The sequence below is a fragment of the Psittacula echo genome (genome assembly GCF_963264785.1).
Source record: "Psittacula echo genome assembly, chromosome: 1".
In the NCBI taxonomy this organism is placed as follows: domain Eukaryota; kingdom Metazoa; phylum Chordata; class Aves; order Psittaciformes; family Psittacidae; genus Psittacula; species Psittacula echo.
Window position 1 is genome coordinate 112,137,177 of NC_137735.1, and position 20,535 is coordinate 112,157,711.

The 20,535-nt window shown below is 38.8% G+C and overlaps 1 protein-coding gene across 1 annotated transcript in view; it reads left to right on the forward strand.

The window, feature by feature from the left end:
- ANO2 (anoctamin 2) overlaps window positions 1-13,508 on the forward strand; it is a gene marked incomplete at its 3' end in the record, with an annotated part of 168,195 nt that extends 154,687 nt beyond the window's left edge. Inside the window, exons 19-23 of the mRNA XM_080619311.1 lie at window positions 2,454-2,606; window positions 2,736-2,788; window positions 4,630-4,811; window positions 11,537-11,642; window positions 13,227-13,508. Coding sequence (XP_080475437.1) covers window positions 2,454-2,606; window positions 2,736-2,788; window positions 4,630-4,811; window positions 11,537-11,642; window positions 13,227-13,508 — 776 coding nt within the window. The remainder of the gene's footprint in view (window positions 1-2,453; window positions 2,607-2,735; window positions 2,789-4,629; window positions 4,812-11,536; window positions 11,643-13,226) is intronic.
- Between the last annotated feature and the right edge of the window lie 7,027 nt (window positions 13,509-20,535).

Genomic DNA, 20,535 nt, shown 5'->3' on the forward strand with positions numbered 1-20,535 from the left:
AGATACAGCTTTATTTATTTTTATTTCTGAGCAAACTAAACAAGTACCTTTAAATTGTTGAGGCTTTCACAGGCTGCTTGTTTTGAATGGTTGTTTGCTAGTTTACTGCTCAAGAACATCTAAATTATGGCATGCTTGGGTTTGTTTTCATGGGTTTTTTGCCTGTTTTTTGCATCGTTCACACTTTCGTAAAAAGGAGGTTAGAAGACTGAAGAGATTTCAAGATGGCCACACAAACACTTCTGGCATAGAGTTTTCTATGAGGACGTATTTCCAAAATTGTCCAGAAGTCCTTTGCATACCTTGAACATTCTTTCATGAACTTGAAAAAAAATTAAAATGCATTTTCCCAGGCAATGAATAAAGGGGCTGCAAACAACATCAAAGGAAATGCGTGTGTGGTTTATACTTAAAGGATTTCAAATACCTTCTTGTTTTTAACAGAATCCTCCCAGCTCTTTTCCTGCTAAATTCACTTAAAACAAATAAGGCATATTTTGGTGCTATGTATTTTTCTAAGCATTTCACAGATTTTTGGGGCATTAACATCTGCTTTTATTTCTTTATTAATTCCTTTTCCTGACTCTGAACATGAAATATTCAGGAAAGTATTATTTCAAGGATAGGATGTTTTTATGCTTTGAAATAGCTCCATCTAAGTGTATGTTAGGATATGCTCTATATCTTGAAACAAAACAATGAGAATGAAAATCAAAAGGCCATGTACGTATATAGAGATAATACTTTACTGTGAAAATATATTTTCAATGAGAAAAGAAAAGCTTGAAAGTCAGAAGACTTGCAATCTGTACACAAAAAAAGATGCACGCAAGGCAAGATCCTGGAGAAAGCTGTTTTGTCAGTTAGCTGTAGGCTCTGACAGCACTGCCTAAGGAAAATATTTTAAAGTAAACAGTTGTGCTATGTTAGCCTCTGATTTTCACAAAAAGTGTAACAGATTCCTCCCAATAGTGGAGAGAGAACTTGTACAGGGATTTGCCTAAAAAAAGAAACCACAATGAATAGGGCCTCAAACCCTTTTTTTTCTATACTACTACTTATTTAATTGTGAGGTATAAATCACATTTAGATTTATTAGTTTAATCTTATTGGGATTACTGTCTTTGTGTTTGGGCAGCATGCATTTTGGTTTGTTTCTTCTACTTAGTTTTCTGGGGTAATAAACCTCTCTCAGTTCCCTGAAGTATTACTTTAAAAAAGGTAGTGTTCTTAAAAGGAAATGGTCCATTCTCATGACTAACATTCACTGCTGATTCCTCCTGCTTTCCATGGAAGACACAACCTTTTCAGACTGTAATCATACCCAAATGAGATTTACCCAGGCAAGGCAGATCCTGAAATGCCACTGAAAGAAGGGAGAATTAAGGATACCGTGCCCACCCCTACACGAAAGAAGCTTGTTTAGAGGAACTTGGTTTTCTGCTACATTATTCCAAGCATCTCTAGATCACTGAGACTTCTCAGAAAAACACAGTTGTGTCAGCATTGTACTTTTGCAGGGTGGCATCAGTTCCTTAGCTGTTTAGAAGATAATTTGTATGCATGGAGACAAGTCATCCCATGCCCTAGAAAACAGGTATAATTCACTCAGAAAATAAAGTGGTCTTTTTGTTTATGTCATTATACAATGGGTGCTGAACTGAACTCTGTAGTGAACTCAGTCTAGTACTGGGAACACTTTTTTTCCCCTGTGGAAAAAGCCAGGGTTTTTAGTTATGTATCTGTTCTAGGAAGCATGAGGAACCGGGTCTGTACTTCATTGCAGTACTACCTGTCCTTTAGCACCAGTGGACTAATGTTCCTTTCTCCCAAGCTACTTTATCCACATTGAAAACCCAGCAATAAAAAAAAGTGACAATAGCATTTAAGTCACCTAGGACTTAAAAGAGGAAGATTTCTAATTCTGGAGGGTATAACTCACATAAGGAAGGATAAAAATGCTATAAGACACCAGAGGCTTATGCACACACAAAGATACTTATCCTGTCACTGCTCTTGACAGATTGCCACCAAGTTTTCCAAGGAAAGCTGGGAAGAAACAGTGACAATTTGTACATTTTCTCCTCTTGCTTGCTTGTGTATTTTTTTACTTACAGGCAAAAGGGCATGGAAGAACAGCACAGTCTTAATCTGTTAATTATGTATAAATGCAGGATAATACACCCCAAACTCTTCATCCTTTATTAGATATATTATTTACTTTGTGATTGTGCTAGAGACTGGAAGCATTATTAGAAACATTCATAAAGCATAGTGACAAACCTTTCTCTCTTTCATAGCCTTGTTTTGTGATATTTATTACTGATACCAAGTTATGAAGTGGTTTTCTGGGTTTTGTAACCCACAAAGCTCATCAATGATTTGCTGTCAGCAGCATTTACCAGATCTCTTTAGAAGACATAAAAAAAAAACATTGCACATTTCTCTTCCAGTTATCCAGTTTGGCTTTGTCACACTCTTTGTTGCCTCCTTTCCTCTGGCACCTCTCTTTGCTCTCCTGAACAACATCATAGAGGTCCGGCTTGATGCAAAGAAGTTTGTTACCGAACTGAGGAGACCAGATACAGTAAGAGAAAAAGATATAGGTAAGTAATAAAAAAACCCGCAAACAAACAAAAACCCCAAAAAACAAAACTGAAGATAACACCAAAAATTTCATAATATAGAGCAAAAATGATAATAAATCCATTAATAAGTTCTATTTTCACTTACAGGAATTTGGTATAACATTTTGAGTTGTATTGGAAAGCTTTCAGTTATCATTAATGTAAGTATTCTGCTAAATCAGTTTCTAAAGGTGATCTTGGGAGCTTACACTGTCCCCAGCGTGATTTAAAAGTGAAGTCTCGATTGCTATAAAATACAGTAAAATTTAAATTATATGGTTCATTCCTGTGGAAGTGTAAAATATGATTTAACTACCAACAAGATGACCACTCACTCATCTCATTCCTTCCTTGTGTTACATAGAACAGGAAGTCTAATTCATATAAGAACAACCAGTGAAGTGGATGTAACCAGGCAACAGTCCAGATAATTGAAAAAAGATCAACTTCTTTCATACCTATGCCTTTTTCTGTTACTTTGCTAGTGTAACTGCTGGTATGAATAAAAAGGATGCAAACATATCATGTCCTAGGTTCTAGGAACAGAAATCCCTTAACCAGATAGCACTAGCATTTGTTCTGATATATACAAGTATGGTTCTATCCCTAAACATAATTTCTATCACAGAGTATTTCTGTAAAAGTAGCTTTTGTTTTTCCTTTGAGTCGGGTTACACACTCCCCAGGATACAAAATCTTGATGGAAAAATATGTTCTTTCATAGAGTATGAATTATTTCATCAACATAATGTGTGTCTGGTATACAAATATACTGCATTTATTGTTCTACCTGTATTCCTTAAGTAAAACCTTCCTGTATATGTTTTAAGATAAAAAGGACTCCTGCCCTAGGAGTTCAATTATGATACTTCCCAGTGCATTTTGACTCACAGATCATAAACTCATAGAATTAATTTGGAAATGACATTTAAGTACAATGAGTCCAAACATAAAATATCAAAAATATCAAAGCACGTTAGAAAAGCAGATGATTTTCACTATTGAAGGGGCTACGCAGTTTATTTAGTACAATAGCTTCCAGCACAACAGCACTCTATAGCAGTATGGAAGCTATCATTACAACTGGGAGAACTATAATGCAGTGTTTTTGATTTGGGTGTAGTATTCTTCACTTATGGTTCAGCAGTTTCCAGGATTTAAGGTAGGAAATGTGTGCAGCTGTGCACATACCCATAATTTTGCTGTCAGGCATAGATCGAGGTTTCCAGCACTGATCTGTGCTGCAGCCTCACATTCTTATTAAAATATAGTTTGCAAATTTATGATCCTTGATTATTTTCTGTGTCAAACAAACTCTGAATATCTTTATTTCCTGCAGATTCCATTAAAATATCAGTTAGATGCTTTTTCTTGACAGAGATATAAATATATGTATACCCAATTTTCAAAAAATACTGAATGCCCATGTCTGCTTCTCCATCTGAATAAGACTGGTGCAGAGGAACTGTTTAGCAAAAGTTTAGCATAGTTTTAAATGAATCTAATGAATTCCTATTGATATGAGCTAGATACTTCAGTGTCTGGTTCACTTCACAATTATACCAGTTGTATACCTGCATGTCAGATGTGTGATGCAGAGGGGGAAATGGTTACACCCAACTGGTTTCTTCCAGATAATATTGTGTATCTACATCAAATTATAACAGTTAGCTCTTATGTCCTGTTGTAGTTTTTTAAAACTAGTGATAAACTTTCTAATGGCTCCAGGGATGGAAATAGTTGGATAAAAGTACATTACCTTGTGTTGGATACTTTATGCTCTAAGAAATGCTGCAGTTCCCTAACTGCTACTTTCCCCTAGAAACAGAAGAGGTTACTGTGCAATTATATATGTTCTGTACCAGGTCTGGCTATTTAACTCGCACTTCACTACTCTGAACTTAATTGAATGTGAAAATTAAAATCTGAATTAACTTAATCTGAAGCACATTAGACGTAGATTCATGACACTGTTGTTTGGTTGTTTTTTTTTGTCTCTCAGGCTTTTGTAATTGCTGTCACATCCGATTTCATTCCACGCCTTATGTATCAATATGCGTACAGTCAAAATGGAACCATGCATGGCTTCATCAATCACACGCTGTCATACTTCAATGTCAGTCATCTCAAGGCAGGAACACAGCCAGAAAACTCCCCATTTGCACAGGATGTTTTATTCTGCAGGTAAAGTACTTCTAATAAGAGTTTGCATAGTTGGAGGGTATTTTGTCAGACAAAACTTTTCAAAGTGGGAACTGATAATATTTTTGGCTTTAAACAGGTTGTTTTAATAGTACAGCTTTTAGAAGGCTCTTAGAAGGTTTTCACAGTGCATTAAAAGGCAAGATAAAGAATTTAGGCAGACATTTGAATAAAAATATCCTTTCTTTATTGAAAGACAGAACTTTCATTAAAAACAATGAGTTTTTAAAACAGACACCCACTGATTAGAACCAGGCTTTCTTTTTCTTTATTAAGTTCAATATTTACTTTACAGAGTTTTCGATATGTTCTGCCTATCTTTAAAACCTGCAGCATTCCCCATCTGCATGTCTTATATGTTAGATTCATCTTTTTGGACTAGGGAAACAAGCTTGACGTCCTTTAAAATATGGTCAAAATGTCTAGCCCAGTGCTCCTGTAGTATGGATACTTATGGAGTACCCCAAGTTTGCATGAGAAATCACTAACATGGTTCCAGGGCTCTCAAAGTAACCTTACTTTTAAATAAAAATATTCAGAAATTCAAAGAGCTGTTTTCACCCTTTCTTGCAATAATGACAAGTGAATACTCAGATATTGGCAGAAAATACTGCCACTATTGTAGATATTGTAAATATCAAGTACTGTTTTCTGGTTAGAGCTTCAGAATTCTTTTTTCTTTCCTCCCATTCACTTGAATTAGTTATCCTAGATAAATCTGCATTTAAAATACAGGTAGATTTCTTCATTATTATTTCCAATAACCCTACTTTTCTGCATGTCTGACATTCAAAGTTTCTTAAGAATTTGTATTTACAGGGTAGGCAGAGACAGGTAAGGCAGCTGAAAAGTTTTTGTAGAGTTACCATTAAGTCATAACTATTAGTCTCTTCTATAAATGAGCAAGAACAGCTCTCAGCTTGATGTAGAAGGCTTGAACTAATGCTTCTTAGGATGCACATTTTTGTTCTACCAAAATCTTTGTCTTTAGGTTAAAGTTGGGGAGAAAAAATATTTCAAAAAATTAATCTTTTTTATTAAAAAAACCCCTCATAATTCAAATAATTCTAGATATTTGCTGATTTTACCCTTCTAGAAATAAATTAATTTAGAAAAAAAACAACTTAAAAGCAAAGAGAGAAATTAATGTTTTCATTATTCTTCTAACAGGTGCTGTAAATCGCCCTTCAGAACAGTATACTTCTTTTCACTGACATTTAAGGGATCACATTTTAGGCAGGTTCCTGAAGTATGCAAAAACTTCCCTTGCTTCTGAATGACTGCACATTTCTCAATGTAGGCTACATACCTATCTTGCATGAAATCAGTTTTTTTTCCATTCTGATTTTATTAGGGAATAAGATGTTTTGCTCAAGTAACTTGAGAAGGGGTAGATGGAAGTTAATGAGGCTTACAAATCAATAGCCGTCTAAGATAATATATTAAGTATTGTCAGATAATAATTTTTAAGTCCTAAAATAGGCATTATTCAGTGTAGCTTGCCCATGTTTATCTTCTGCTGCTGTGCAAGCACACTTTAATCGTACTTTGGATCCCACTGATTTTAAGCAGGGTATTTATCTCACTCAAATATAATCCACAAAAATTATTCATCTCAGTTCCTTCACTGGAAGAAGCAGAGTAAATGTAGAGAGAAGTCTGGCCCCCTGCTCTTAGTGAAGAAATAATGAAGAAATAATGCTCTTAATAAAAAAATAATGAAGAAATTTATCTGCCCCCACTGCTCTTAGGATTGCCTTTGGGATATACCTACCTTTTCACCTTTGTTGTGGTTTAAGCCCAGGCCGTAAATCAGAGCCACGAAGTCCACTTCCCCCCCAACCTTTCTTCCCTCCGCTCCTGAACAGACGGGGAGGAGAATCAAAAGAATGCAGCTCCCACGGGTTGAGATAAGAACAGTTTAATAACTAAGGTATAACACAAACCACTACTGCTACCACTAATAGTAATAATGATAAAGGAAATAACAAGCAAGAGAATACAACTGCTCACCAACCGGTACCTCACCCCCACCCTGCCATGATCCAGCCCTTCCGGGAACTCTCAGTTCTACCTCCTGGGCATGACGTGCTGTGGTATGGAATACCTCTTTGGCTAGTTTGGGTCAGGTGTCCTGTCCCTGCTTCCTCCCGGCTTCTCCTCCTCCCTGGCAGAGCATGAGACTCACAAAGTCCTTGGTCAGGGTAAACATTCTGACCAGCAACTGAAAACATCGGTTTTATCAGTATTATTCCCAGGCCAAAAGTCAAAATACAGCACTGCACCAGTAGAAAAAATGACTGCTACTGCTAAACCAGGACAACCTTGAATACAACAGAGGCTAGGTGCACACATGGGACTCCTGATTTTGAAGAAGGTAAAGAGAGAGCATATTGGCTGGGTCGTCACACTCAAAGAGCTGGGGTCAACCGCTCGATGTAATGTAGACCAGTAATGAGTGGCAGATATGGTCAAACACCTTAAACCAGGGGCTTGTCCTCTTTCTCAAAATGTTATTCTCCCTGAGCTCTGCTATTTTCCATTTCAGTATGTTGCTAGAAGTTATTTTTAGCGTATTATTAGACATGAGAATATGCAGCATCTCTGTACATTTTGATAGACTTATAAGTCTGTGAAAAGCTTTTCCCTTTTCAGTTCCTAGCAATTTTTATTTTGTATCCCCATATTAGTGTTTTCCTTCAAGAATCTTGATCCATATAGTTCTCCTACTTCACTGTGACTTGGCTACTTTCGCTTTGCTGTTTTTTACCTGGTCTCAGTCTCTGGCTACTATTTATGATGTATGACTGCCAGTGTATTTGGAAATATGTTCAGTCATAACAGTGATTAAATGCCCTCCTCAGACTAGCATGGATTCAACAGAGCCAAAATAAAGAGAGAAGGAAATAATCTACACTACATATAAAAGTGGTCCCTGTCTGATAGGATCAAATTTATGCCACTGAGGGAAAAAAAAAAAAAAAGAATAAAACTGATTGCAAAGAAGGGCATATCCTAAATACTTGACCTTGGAGTACTTTGAATGAGAAATAACTGTGAGAGCATTTGTGTTCCCTTATCCCGAAACAATTAGGAAAAGATGTCAGCATTCATATTCATTGTTTTTCATTATCACCCGCCTCATTTGAATCTTATCAAAATCTCAGTTTTGGCCAGAGCCATCACTGTGATAAAATATGGGTTATCTAGCTTGTGCCCCAAGAGACAAGGAACAAATACTGGCCTTTAAGCTGGAAATAAAATCTGGTTTTCTGTTTCTGGCAAATATGTTGGGAACAAGCTGACCTCTTTTATTCTTAGATTTCTGTGACCTCTGGAGATAAATGTGGTTACAACAAGCCCGCATTTTGCTCCTTACGGGCATTGCGAGAGATTAAGGTATCTTAAAAATAACCATAACAAGCCAGAAACAACTCTCCCACCAAACATCCAGAAAACATTCTTTGAATATTTTGAGCAGCATTTTCTAACAATGCTGTGAACTCTTTGACACTGCTTTCAAATAAACATTGCTGTAACACCATTCTGACGCATAGCATTAGTTGTAATGTTGTTTTTCAGAGAAAAACATTTGTGTAGCTGAAGGCAAATTCAAAGCAAATCTTGCCAGGTTATGTGATATTTTTATTGGTTTAGCCCTTTTAATCTTTATAATCTGGTATGGTATTGGAGTACATGAAAGCATGCTGATCACACTGAAAAGAAGAAAGCAGCAGATACAGAATCATTAAAGGGACTTTTCCCTTAACACAAGTCTGCTCCAATATTCAGCAAATGTATAAAATGTCTTTGAATGAATTAATTTTCTTAATGCCCTGGGGTCTGTCCTCTTTCTTTTCTCAAAATGTTGTTCCCTGTGGGCACTGCTATTCCCTCTCATCTACTCTCAGTGATCAGTTGTGGATTCTAATGTTTTCCCCTGAGCAATTCTTATATGCTCCTGCATTGCTGAAGCACCACTTCCTTCTGATTCAGTCGTTTTCTTCAATGTCTTGTCAAAGACCAGCTGAAAAAGTATATCAAACAGATCAGCTTATTTGGACTGATTCGTATTTCTACCTACATATACATTTTGATTTTTTCCACCAGTGTTTACCCGTGTACTATACTTGGGAAATATACTAGCAGAATTCTCCTAGCTCTGGCTTCAGTTCATTTTTTTCTAAGTCTTGCATGGTCCTCTCCATTCATTCCCCATCATTTCTGTGCTTTCAGAGTGCATTTTTCTTTTTTCCCCTCAGAACTTTTCTGTGCTCCGTTCTTAAAGCACATTGACTACTTCACATTCTTGTCCTTTTTCAGTGGAAGTAGAATTGTTTGCTATTTTTGAAACACTGTAGTCTATGTAGCAGGGGTCATTTGCTGTTCCTGGCATACCTGCTGAATCAAATAATTAAAGCATGAAGAATAGAAAAGGTGAGGGAAAAGATAGTCTTTTTTTAAAAAATAAACTATATGTTGGTTAAAAAGCAGGGATTATTGCACTTTGAAGTCTCGTGTGCCATTGAATAATTAAAAAGGGAGGTGGGGAAAAGGCCCAGCCACCTTGTCCATAGCTCTGAAAACATCTCCCTTCACCATATAAATCATTTACTAATGTTCTGTTGAATGTAGATTTTGGCATCATAAGCAGTGTGATTTCCGGCTGAGCCAGGTGAATTTTCCATGGGGTCTGATGTCCTGCAACACTTACATAGTCTGTGAAGCTTAGAGTACATTAAATGGAAACCCCACCACAGTTGGTGACCCTCCCAGGTAAACCTGGGATCTGTTTCAAAACTGGGACCGATTTATAGTGCTAGGCAATATCCACAACAAACTCAGTGGTTTTCCTTGGCTTTGATGTTCAAGAAGATTAAATTCAAGGGAACTGACTCTGGCCCTTGCTGCAGCCCCTGTACACAGATCTGAGCAGCACGCGGGAACCCACACTGTACAGAAAGGTACCAGAGTAGGAATGTCACAGTGCAGGCACAGCACAGGACCAAGCAGGAATCCCATGTAAGACAGGACAGAGAGCTCAGCCACTGTGCATCCATCACTGAATAAAACAAATAATCAAGGGTCTAATGCATCAAAATAGTGCTTCCATGAATTAGTACAGCCCCAAATTTGAAAGTGTTTTCTCCTCATCTCCACCAGCTCTCTCCCCATCATGAGTTGTACATTGTGTCCTTTGTCTCCAGAAGGTGCAGCACAGAATAATATCCAGCATTTCAGACTGAATTTCTTGGTGGGGAGAGAGCAGGATGTGTGATTAAAAATGCATAATTTAACATGCAAAACCATGCAGATAGAACCCGAAGGTAATTTTGGTAAGCACACCTGCAAACTGGAACTGACAGATTTTATATATAAACCTTTTCCATTATCCCCCAACGGAGGCTTTTCCACAGTCTAATGAATCTTACTGTCAGGACGGGTTTTGTGGTATTCAAAACAGATTTTCCCTCTGTTAATTTCATCCCATTACTCCTAGTCAAACATTGTGAACAGCACTAAATTATCCCTTTCAGTCCTAAGGGCAAAATTTGTGCATGGTTATCATGTCCAACTGTGGCTGCTGCTTACCAAAATGTGCTCTTCTTTAATCCTTCTGGTGAGTCAGTCTCTTCAGCCCCTGGATTGTTTTGCTGAGCTGCCTTCAATTTGTTGCTACCTTTTTCTTTTTCCTTTATTTATTTTTTTTTCCCTCTGAAATCCCCACAGCTGGATGCCTGAATGCAGCATTCCAGGTGTGGTTTTACCTGAGCTGTTCAGAGAAGGGCTAATACCCCCCCAGCACCATTGTGCCTTTTGTTTACACGTCCACAAGTCATACCATCATGCTGTCATGTTTCAAACTTGTGCTAACTTGCTGGCTACTGTAAGCTCCAGGCTATTTTCACTGCATTCTCTTTCAAACTCTATCCTTTCAAAGATCCTTCAATTGTTTTATTTTTAATTATTTTCCATTTCCCCAGATTATTCTCATTGTGTTTCCTGTCTGTATTTCTTATTGCTTTCCCTGTTTCCTGCTATTTGCAAAACTTTCCAATTTAGGAACATTTGTGACTTTTATTAGCCTACTGTTTACTTCGAAATGATTGATGATAATACTAAAATCACCAGTCTCTACACCAAACCACTAAGGCTCTGTTTTATCCTGTCTAGGCCTAGACAGTTAATTTAGGAAATGCCCTTCCCATGGCTCCCCCTGTTGTTAATGCAATGACAAGAACCACCAAAGTGTGAGTCAGATTTTATGTGGGCTGAATTATAACCTATATTAATCAAGGTTTAGGTGAGACAAATGCAGGCTTGTCTCCTTTAGTGTGAAAATGCCTTGAACTATCTCTGTGCTTTAATTTCAACACTTTATTCCCTCTACGCTGAGATCAATTTAACATTAAAAAAGAAAAAAAAATGGGGACACTTGTAAATCCAGGAAAATCTGGAAATTTCCAACATTAGAACAATGTTCTGATTTTTGTTACAACTGTGAAAACCAGACAAATCTTGCTAAATTCAGTGGAGATAGTCCAGCGCTAATTCTGGAGTTGTGTTTCATAATAAGGGATGAAGCAGGAACATCTGGAGGATTTGATTCCTTAGGTTTTGTGACTGGAAAATGATGCTAACCAAAGCAATTGGTGCAGGAGGAGACCGCTGGAACTGTGTGATAACTGAGCTGTCTCCATCAACAGGTTCAAAGACTACAGAGAACCACCTTGGTCCCCAAATCAGTATGAGTTTTCTAAACAATACTGGGCAGTCTTATCAGCTCGCTTGGCTTTTGTTATCTTATTTCAGGTAAGTTGAGTTGCTGCAGTTTCAGTCACAGAAATATAACAAATGGATTGAAATGCATGTGCCAAAGAAGCCCACGTCCAATAGAGCTTTTCTGTTCTCAAATATTCAGCCTCATGTGCTTGCATCCAGCCTGCTGAGATGCCATTGGGCTGCAGCACAGGTTCTCTCTTTGGAGCACTGCAGAATACTTCCTCAGCAGTTTCCTCTCTCTTCAAGGAAGGGAAGCTTCATACCCTGTGTTAGGCCCTGACACTAACAGTGATACCTAAAATGCCCCAGGTTTTTGAATGCTTCAGTTAAGTAGACTTTATCAGCAATTGTTACTCTCAGGGACACCTTTGAACACATAAATGCTGTATAGGCTTGTTAAGTGCTGCACTCTACCTAAAGCAAGAAACAAACAGAAATAGTAAATCCTCCAAGGTCTTTTGCTACTTTCTACAAGTAAATAAAGTAAATTCTCCCCAGTGTGGAGATTTCATTGGCAAGGGATTTGCTATCATGACTTGCCTTCTGAATGGCAGAAGCTTTCTGCTCTCCTCCAGGATCTGGGATCCCTCCACAGTCAAATTGGCGCTACCCCTCATATTGAAATCTTCCTGTCTTTTCTCCTCACCTGCCAAATATTCCTAAGTGTGACTGTGAGTCTTGCCTGTGAGTCTTGCCTGGCTTGTATTGCCATCTTCTGCTTCTTTTTTCTGTTTGTTCTTTTCTGTAATTTTCCATCACTGGCTGCAAAACATTTAAAACCAACTGGTTACGCTGGGCTTCAAATAGCCTGCCTGTTGTTCTGCCAGATTACATTCCCTGGCTAATTAGCTCCATTGTCTTAAATGGGGACAGAGGGTTCATGCTAGTAGCCTTGTCAGCAAACGTTCTCACACATTTTGAGGCATTACACAACACAGCAGTTTTCAAATCATTATGATGATTATATAAACCTCAAGGTATAATTTATCTATACAGTTCCCAAACAAGCTGAACTTCTTGCCTAGTCTGCTTGCCTGCCTCTGTGTTATGAACATCACCTGTGATGACCTCGACACTTGAGGTTCAGGGTTGTGGCTTCCATGGTGCAGAGAGCAATAAAATCTTACTTGCCAGCAGACAGAAGGATTTGAGGGTGGAATGACCATGAAAGTTGTCTGCTGTCTGCTCAGACCATATTGGAAACACATGGGTATGATTATGTTGGAGAGTGCTTTCACTGATGTTGCCATTATAGTAATGGACTCTGAACTCAGTCTCAGTGAATTTGTTGTTGAGAACCTAGCACCTTTAGACACCTGTAAGGAATAAGGCTGTTTTAGCTACTTAGGCCATGAATCATTTGATGAATCCAACTCCTTTTCCATAACTCAAACCTAATTGAAGCACGTATTTAATTTGGCATCTCCAAAGATGTGGTGTTGTTCACAAACATGAGCTGTTTCTTGAACTAAGGCCTTGCTCAACTGCTTAATATTGCATGTCATCAGCAAAATGTGTTTGATATTTGCCTCATAGCTGTAGAAAAAGTTTGGTTTTGATCTAGTGTATTTTTGATTTTTCACACTCGTTTCATGTCTGTTGCTGTGTTTGTAGAACTTGGTGATGTTCCTCAGTGTTCTGGTTGACTGGATGATTCCTGACATCCCCAAGGACATCAGTGAACAGATCAAAAAGGAGAAAAGTATGCTTGTTGACTTCTTTCTGAAGGAAGAACATGAAAAACTGAAGCTGATTGAAAGCTTTATTGCAAGTGACAAGGAAAAAGGCAAAAGTGGGACCAAAGGTGGAAAGATCAGGGCTGCCAGCTTCAGCCAGTTTAACCGAAGTCCAAAAGGCAGCTTTGCCTCCTTTAGTTCACAGCACACAGAAGTGTGACTCCTTAGGAAAGGGTAACATACTATGCTTACCTCTGTAATACCTGCTTACTGTGTGACATGATTCTGTACCTGGAGCAAGGGAGGGAGAGGCAGGCAGACAGAGAGCAAAAAGAAGGTTTCTTTTGCTTCCTTAGAAACTCCATATTCAAAGTTCTCTGTCACATTTTACACACTATCTGAGCTGCAACATTTTCAGAGTTTATCAGTGCAACATAAGGGCTATACTGTGGCTGTAGCTGGTCCTTGTGGTGATGCATGTGAGTTGGGTAGGCATGCAGGAATTCTTCTCACTCATGCAGACTCCACAGTAAGACTACAACCATCACTTCTCCTGCAGACACCCCATGGGCCAAAGGGAATAGAAGGGACACTTCTGCTCTAGTATCTATCTTTCAGCAGATCTGACCAACCATGGTGAAGTGCACACAACACATGTTCTCATGGCTTATAGCTGCCAGCAGATGGTTTGTATACATGTGAAGTCTCAAGTCTTTGTGCCTTCCTAACATATATTGCCACATGGTGCTGTCTCTGTAGGGCATGCGGGGCTAATGTTAAGGGCACAGAGCTGTGGGAACAGAATCAGTGAAAATCACTAAGCACTTTCATCTACAGATATATTGTGTTTCACTTAGCAGGGTCTTGAATGCATGTGCTACTGAGCAGAGAGGCCACGACATATGCGTCAGAATGAAGTAAAGCTACTAGAACCAGGGAAGCTCACTGTTATTCATTGTCCTGAACAAAAAAACCAAAAATACCCCAAACCCCTGCATGTTTGATTCTCCTCTCACTTAGACTGGGAATTCAGCCAGTATCAAGAGGAATCACGCCACTAAACCAACACCACTGTGAAGCTGACAAGTGAGAATGGAATCAAGACCTGTAAATCATGTGGCATTTTCATGTACATTGCGCGTAAAGTAACAAAAGTTGCTGCAGTTGTGCATTTACTGTAAAGTAAAATATTTTGCAGAACTACATCTCATTGAACGATAAGCATACTCACTAACCAAGCTTTCATCTACAACCATTTAATGAATAACTTTATTCTGTTATGAATGAAAAGAAAGCTTTCTTAAAAAACAATCTGTTTCTTTTACTGCAGATTCTGTCGCTAGCTCGACTTGAAATTGAGTCTGGATAAAAGATTTTGTTCTCATTTTGTCTTCCCAACAGTGCGTTCAAAACTATCAAAACCCACAAAACAAAGAGCAGGCATTATATCACAGTATCACACAGTATCACAGTATGTTAGAGATTGGAAGGGACCTCAAAAGATCATCTAGTCCAATCCCCCTGCCAGAGCAGGAACACCTAGATAAGGTTACACAGGAATGTGTCCAGGCGGGTTTTGAATGTCTCCAGAGAAGGAGACTCCACAACCTCCCTGGGCAGCCTGTTCCAGTGTTCCGTCACCCTCACTGAGAAGAAGTTTCTTCTCAAGTTTAAGTGGAACCTCTTGTGTTCCAGTTTGTACCCATTACCCGTTGTCCTATCATTGTTTGCCACTGAGAAGAGCCTGGCTCCATCCTTGTGACACTCCCCCTTTATATATTTATAAACATTAATGAGGTCACCCCTCAGTCTCCTCTTCTCCAAACTATAGAGACCCAGCTCCCTCAGCCTTTCCTCATAAGGGAGATGCTCCACTCCCTTAATCATCTTAGTTGCCCTGCGCTGGACTCTCTCCAGCAGCTCCCTGTCCTTCTTGAACTGAGGGGACCAGAACTGGACACAATATTCCAGATGCGGTCTCATCTCGACCTACTGACTACCCCCCTTCTAATACACCCTAGGATGCCATTGGCCTTCTTGGCCACAAGGGCACAGTGGTGGCTCATGGTCATCCTGCCATCCACTAGGACCCCCAGGTCCCTCTCCCCTACACTGCTCTCTAACAGGTCGTTCCCCAACCTATACTGGAACCTGGGGTTGTTCCTGCCCAGATGCAGGACTCTACACTTTCCCTTGTTATATTTCATCAAGTTTCTCCCTGCCCAACTCTCCAGCCTGTCCAGGTCCCGCTGGATGGCAGCACAGCCTTCTGGCGTGTCAGCCACTCCTCCCAGCTTAGTGTCATCAGCAAACTTGCTGACAGTACACTCAATTCCCTCATCTAAATTGTTGATGAATATATTAAATAATAGTGGTCCCAATACTGACCCTTGAGGCGCTCCACTAGATACAGGCCTCCAACTAGACTCCGCCCCATAGACTACAACTCTCTGGCTTCTCTCCTTCAGCCAGTTCGCAGTCCACCTCACTACCAGATCATCCAGACCACACTTCCTCAATTTAGCTATGAGGATGCTGTGGGAGACTGTGTCAAATGCTTTGCTGAAGTCAAGGTAGACCACATCCACCGCTCTGCCATCATCCATCCACTGTGTTATTTCCTCATAAAAGGCTATGAGGTTGGTCAAGCATGACTTCCCCTTGGTAAAGCCATGTTGACTGCCCCTCATAACCCTCTTATCCTTGACATGCCTTAAGATGGCATCAAGGATAAGGTGTTCCATCACTTTCCCAGGGATGGAGGTGAGGCTGACCGGTCTATAGTTACCCGGGTCCTCCTATATACAACATGATTGCTCTTTAACATTATGATGGTGATTTATATATTTCTGAAGCCTAAAAATTTCATTTTTCTCTTAGATGGAAAGAATTTTTTTCTATAAGAACTTTTGATAATTTAATAAGAGATGTGAAAATAATTGTGGTGTTTGGTTTTTTCCTCATTCACTGCCTAAGCTAAAGAAAATGAAAATGGGAGAACTGTTTAAGGGTGGGCTGAAGCTAAAAGTTTAATTTTTAACATTTCCTTTAAGGTTATTTATCCCTTTTATATAGTAGATAAAATTTGAAATTAAAACCTTAACTTGAATAAGATTGCAAATTTTTATCTTTGTTGGGAAAAAAAAAAGAAGTCTGACCTCTCAAAATATTTTCTTCTCTTTATCCTGTCAAGATTAATTTGCTGAATTTTAAATTAATTCAGGGAGAATTCTTCCACATTCTGAAGCTGTTTGGGTTTTTTTTTTTTTTTTTAATTAATAACAATTTGCTAGGCATATTGCCCAGATTTCAGTTTGTTTATATACACTCAACACTACAAACACAGCTTGTAAATGTGCAAAAATATGTAGTATTACAATGCGTCTCCTTTTTTTAGGTATACATTGTCTAAAACAAGCTATTTGAAGAGCTCCTGACACAATGTACTGAGTATAAACTGTTTGATGTTCCTAATTAACTGAATAGTAAAATTGTAGGAAAATAGTCTTCTTGAACACAATTTAAGCTTTTTCTTAGTATAAATACCTTACAGTCACCTGTGGTCATGTGAACTACACACTTGTCAGGCCCTTAAGTCATCTTGCTACATCATGGGGATGCTCAGATGATGGGATCTGCATGGACAAAATATAGCTATTAAAATTTGGGTTGGTTCCCTCTGCAGTCACCAGAGAGAGAAAGACACCACCAGCCAGGTACTGATCCCATCTCAACCCTGCTGTCTGACATGGACAGATCGGTCACCTCCGAGGATGCTCATCTGCTTCTCTTCTCTGTAACAGGAGCCCAAACATCTGCCTTTTACATTATGCACTTGGGCTACAGCCTGCAGAAGACCAGCACCTAACCTTCCAAGTCAAAGTGCTTAGATGTTTAGATCTCTGAAAGAATTAGTGACTGCTAGATTCCCAACTGATAATGCTTGTTTTGTTTAGTTTTAATTTTGCTAGGTGCTTGACTGAATATTTTTGTTAAGAATTTGGCTGCCACCTGGTAATCTGTAACAGGGCTGAAACATAAACCTTGTTTTCCCCCCTCTAATATTAACATTTAAATGAGGGCACTGTATCTCCTCAAAAACAAATTGTCTCATTTTACTTTTAAAAGTCCAGCAAGCCCTTTTGTTAATTCACGGTCTCATATATTAAGGCAGTCAATATTAATGACATATATTCCCTCATTTATACTAGAGGGTATTCTGCTGGTGGATCTGGGGATTTGGAACTGTCTATGTTTGTTTTTTGCAACTCTAGTTGGTTGAAATACAATCAGTTTCCTTCACTCCAAAAATGCCTCTGAGGGCGATAAGTGTTATGTATCCAAACAGTAGAAATATCAGTCTTGCCAGACCTTTGGATACCATAATGGCCCTTTTCTCTATCAAGGTATATGGGAGTGCATGCAGAAATGGGTTTAGAAAGAGGCTGACAGTTACACGGCACCGTTTTTTCCAGTGGCTTGCTTGATGAAAGATATTCAGAGTTAAGGTTTTTTTAAAAATAGAATCATTTTCGTACACCCTCCCTCTACCCAGGAAATACCCTCTTGTCTTTTTAAAAACTGCAGGTTACTCAAAAACAGTCAGAAAAATGCCATCCCAAAGTCGAATGTACTAGGCTGTTGTTACACAGAATTTCCATAACAAGCAACTGAAATGCTTGCTGTAGTCCCAAAATGATAATGTGTTTCTAGATTTCCTAGCAAAAGGAACTAGAGAAGCTGGCAGACATACACTGATGCTCTGAACGTTCTCCTGAGGTTTATATATTTCACCCAAAGAAGGCTGGGAAAGTGGCATAGCAGCAATCACGGCTGACGTCCAGATGGGATCTACCATGATATCACAAACAGCTCAATTATCTTTATCTGTGATATGGTTTCTGTTTTTCTCTTAAACTTGAGATTTTCATTCACTGGGAATTCCTGCAAATTTGGTACTTGACTCAAGTGCAGTCCCTGAGGATTGCATTCTTTGTTACATTTCTATGGCAATCTTTGGATTCTCCTGACACTGCTTCCCATCAGCCCCTGTAATTGTAGATCACTGATCAGGCATTCATTCATTCCCTGTTTCTAACTTATCTCTTTTGGACAAAGCAAGACTTTATCTGATCCCTTTTTATCAGCATGATACTTGTAAGTCTACCCACAAAGCATCCCTTACCAGAAGTTATGTCTCAGAAGCAGAGAATGACTTGTTCAAGGGGCGTGCATGGAAACTTCTCTCTAGGGAAGAAGAGAACAGGGATGCAAATAGAAACACAAAGGTAATAAAACCTGTGAGCTATTGTCACTCCTTGCTTTGGCAATGAAAATGAGCTAAAATCTCTGCAAAGAGAAGGAGAAAAGTAAGCAGACAAGAAATGGCATAGGTGTTTCTGCGCACTTATTTCAGAATTTCAAAGCTCTTTGGACTGTTCCAACTATACAGTAAGTGAAAACCCCAATTAAAAGAAACAAGCAAACAAATGAAAACCTACATGCCTTTGTGCATGAGTAGCTAATGCCGCACTGAGTGCTACACCTACTCATAAACTACCATATCCACACTCAAGGCTTCATTAATAGGAGTTGCATTAATAGGAATGTACGTAATTGCATATCTAATCAGAACAGTGTGAATAGTAACAAAAGGAAGGAACGAGGCTTGCATAAAGCCTTAACACAGGTATAATTGGATGTGACATTGTAATTATCAGGCAGTGTAAGGTGTGTCCACCTCTCTGTGCCCAGCAGAAGCTTATGGTGGATGAGTTTGCTGCTTCACTTGCAACAGCTTCTCCACTGGACTGTTTGCACAGGTAGTTTCAAATAGCTTTCAGAAGTTATTCAGAAGTTGACCCAGACTGGAAGTGGCTCCTTGCTCTTGAGTCATGTTATACTTAAACGCCATCAGCCACAGAATTCATCTGACCCATGCAGGCAGATGAACCCACTCACAGTGGTTATGTCTAGTTTTAAAAAAGGCTTTCAGGAACTGTGTGAAGCTGCAGAAGTGTTAGCCCTTTCTATCATGCCTTCCTCATGCAGACTTGCCTATTCTTTTTAATCATTGGCACTAGATGTCTTTCTTGTTGGGTATTACCTACTTTTCAGCCCTCAGCATTCTCAGTATGTAGAAAATACTGCTATCTAGACGACTTCTGCAATTTGACCTTTCATGACACTCAAAACTAAAAAAATGTAGTCCAGAAAAAGAAAGGGGGTAGCCTATGTGGATGTATGTCTGTTAAATTACTGCTTGGAAATACCCAACTCAACCTGCACAATATTTACCTCTGTTAGCAATAAACTCTTCTGACTACAATAATATAGCATCTGTTGCTGTTATGCAGTCTCACCCTTTAATTAGGCACAGATGGTCTTCGTATTCCCCGTCTGGTCTAATTCTTTTGCTTTTGAGAAGAAAATATGAACCAGTTTTGTTTGTGACCTATTCTTGTAGGTAAATTCCTCCATACCTGGTTAAGACATCTTGCATGTTCAGTAACGCAGGATATACCAGATATATCTCAGATATACCAGTAGAAAGTGCTCTTATTGCACTTAGAGGTACAGAGAGAGGAGGAGGGTGTACATCGGAACTCCCAATTCTTACCTTGTGAAGGACATTAGCACATGGCTCATCTGAAAGACCCAGAGACAGTGGAGGTTGAAGAATATTTTTAGCAAGAAAATGAGTATAGATTCTGTATGCCCTATGTGCAACCTTTTCAAGGAAGGTTCTGTTTTAGTTATTTCCTAAATGTATTTTAACCCTTCTTAAATCCATCACTACTACCAAACCCCTGAATATTCCCTACAGTTTTCATCCTTTGCCCATCGTCTGCAAATGTACTCAATTATTAATTGATTATTAAATTATTAATCATGGCATTAATTAACGGGTTTCTTCACTGCCTCTTTCACACCACCAATGAAATTGTCAAAATCAATCAGATTCCGTAACAACTCTGAGACAGCCTGATAATACATTTTATTCATACATAATGATCTAATTAAATCTTTTTATTTATGGGTATTGTCAGTGTGCTTGTCAGCACAATCCTGAAGCTTTATTTTTCTTGATTCTTAAGAAAGTCACTAATAATGACTCTTCTAGTCACAAGAACAGCATTTTCTAAGCTATTCCTACTGATGATCTAGTTCTACAGATACAGATTTAATGAGCAAAATTATTATTATCCCACGGTTATATCTGTTCTCTAATATGGCCGCTTGAGACA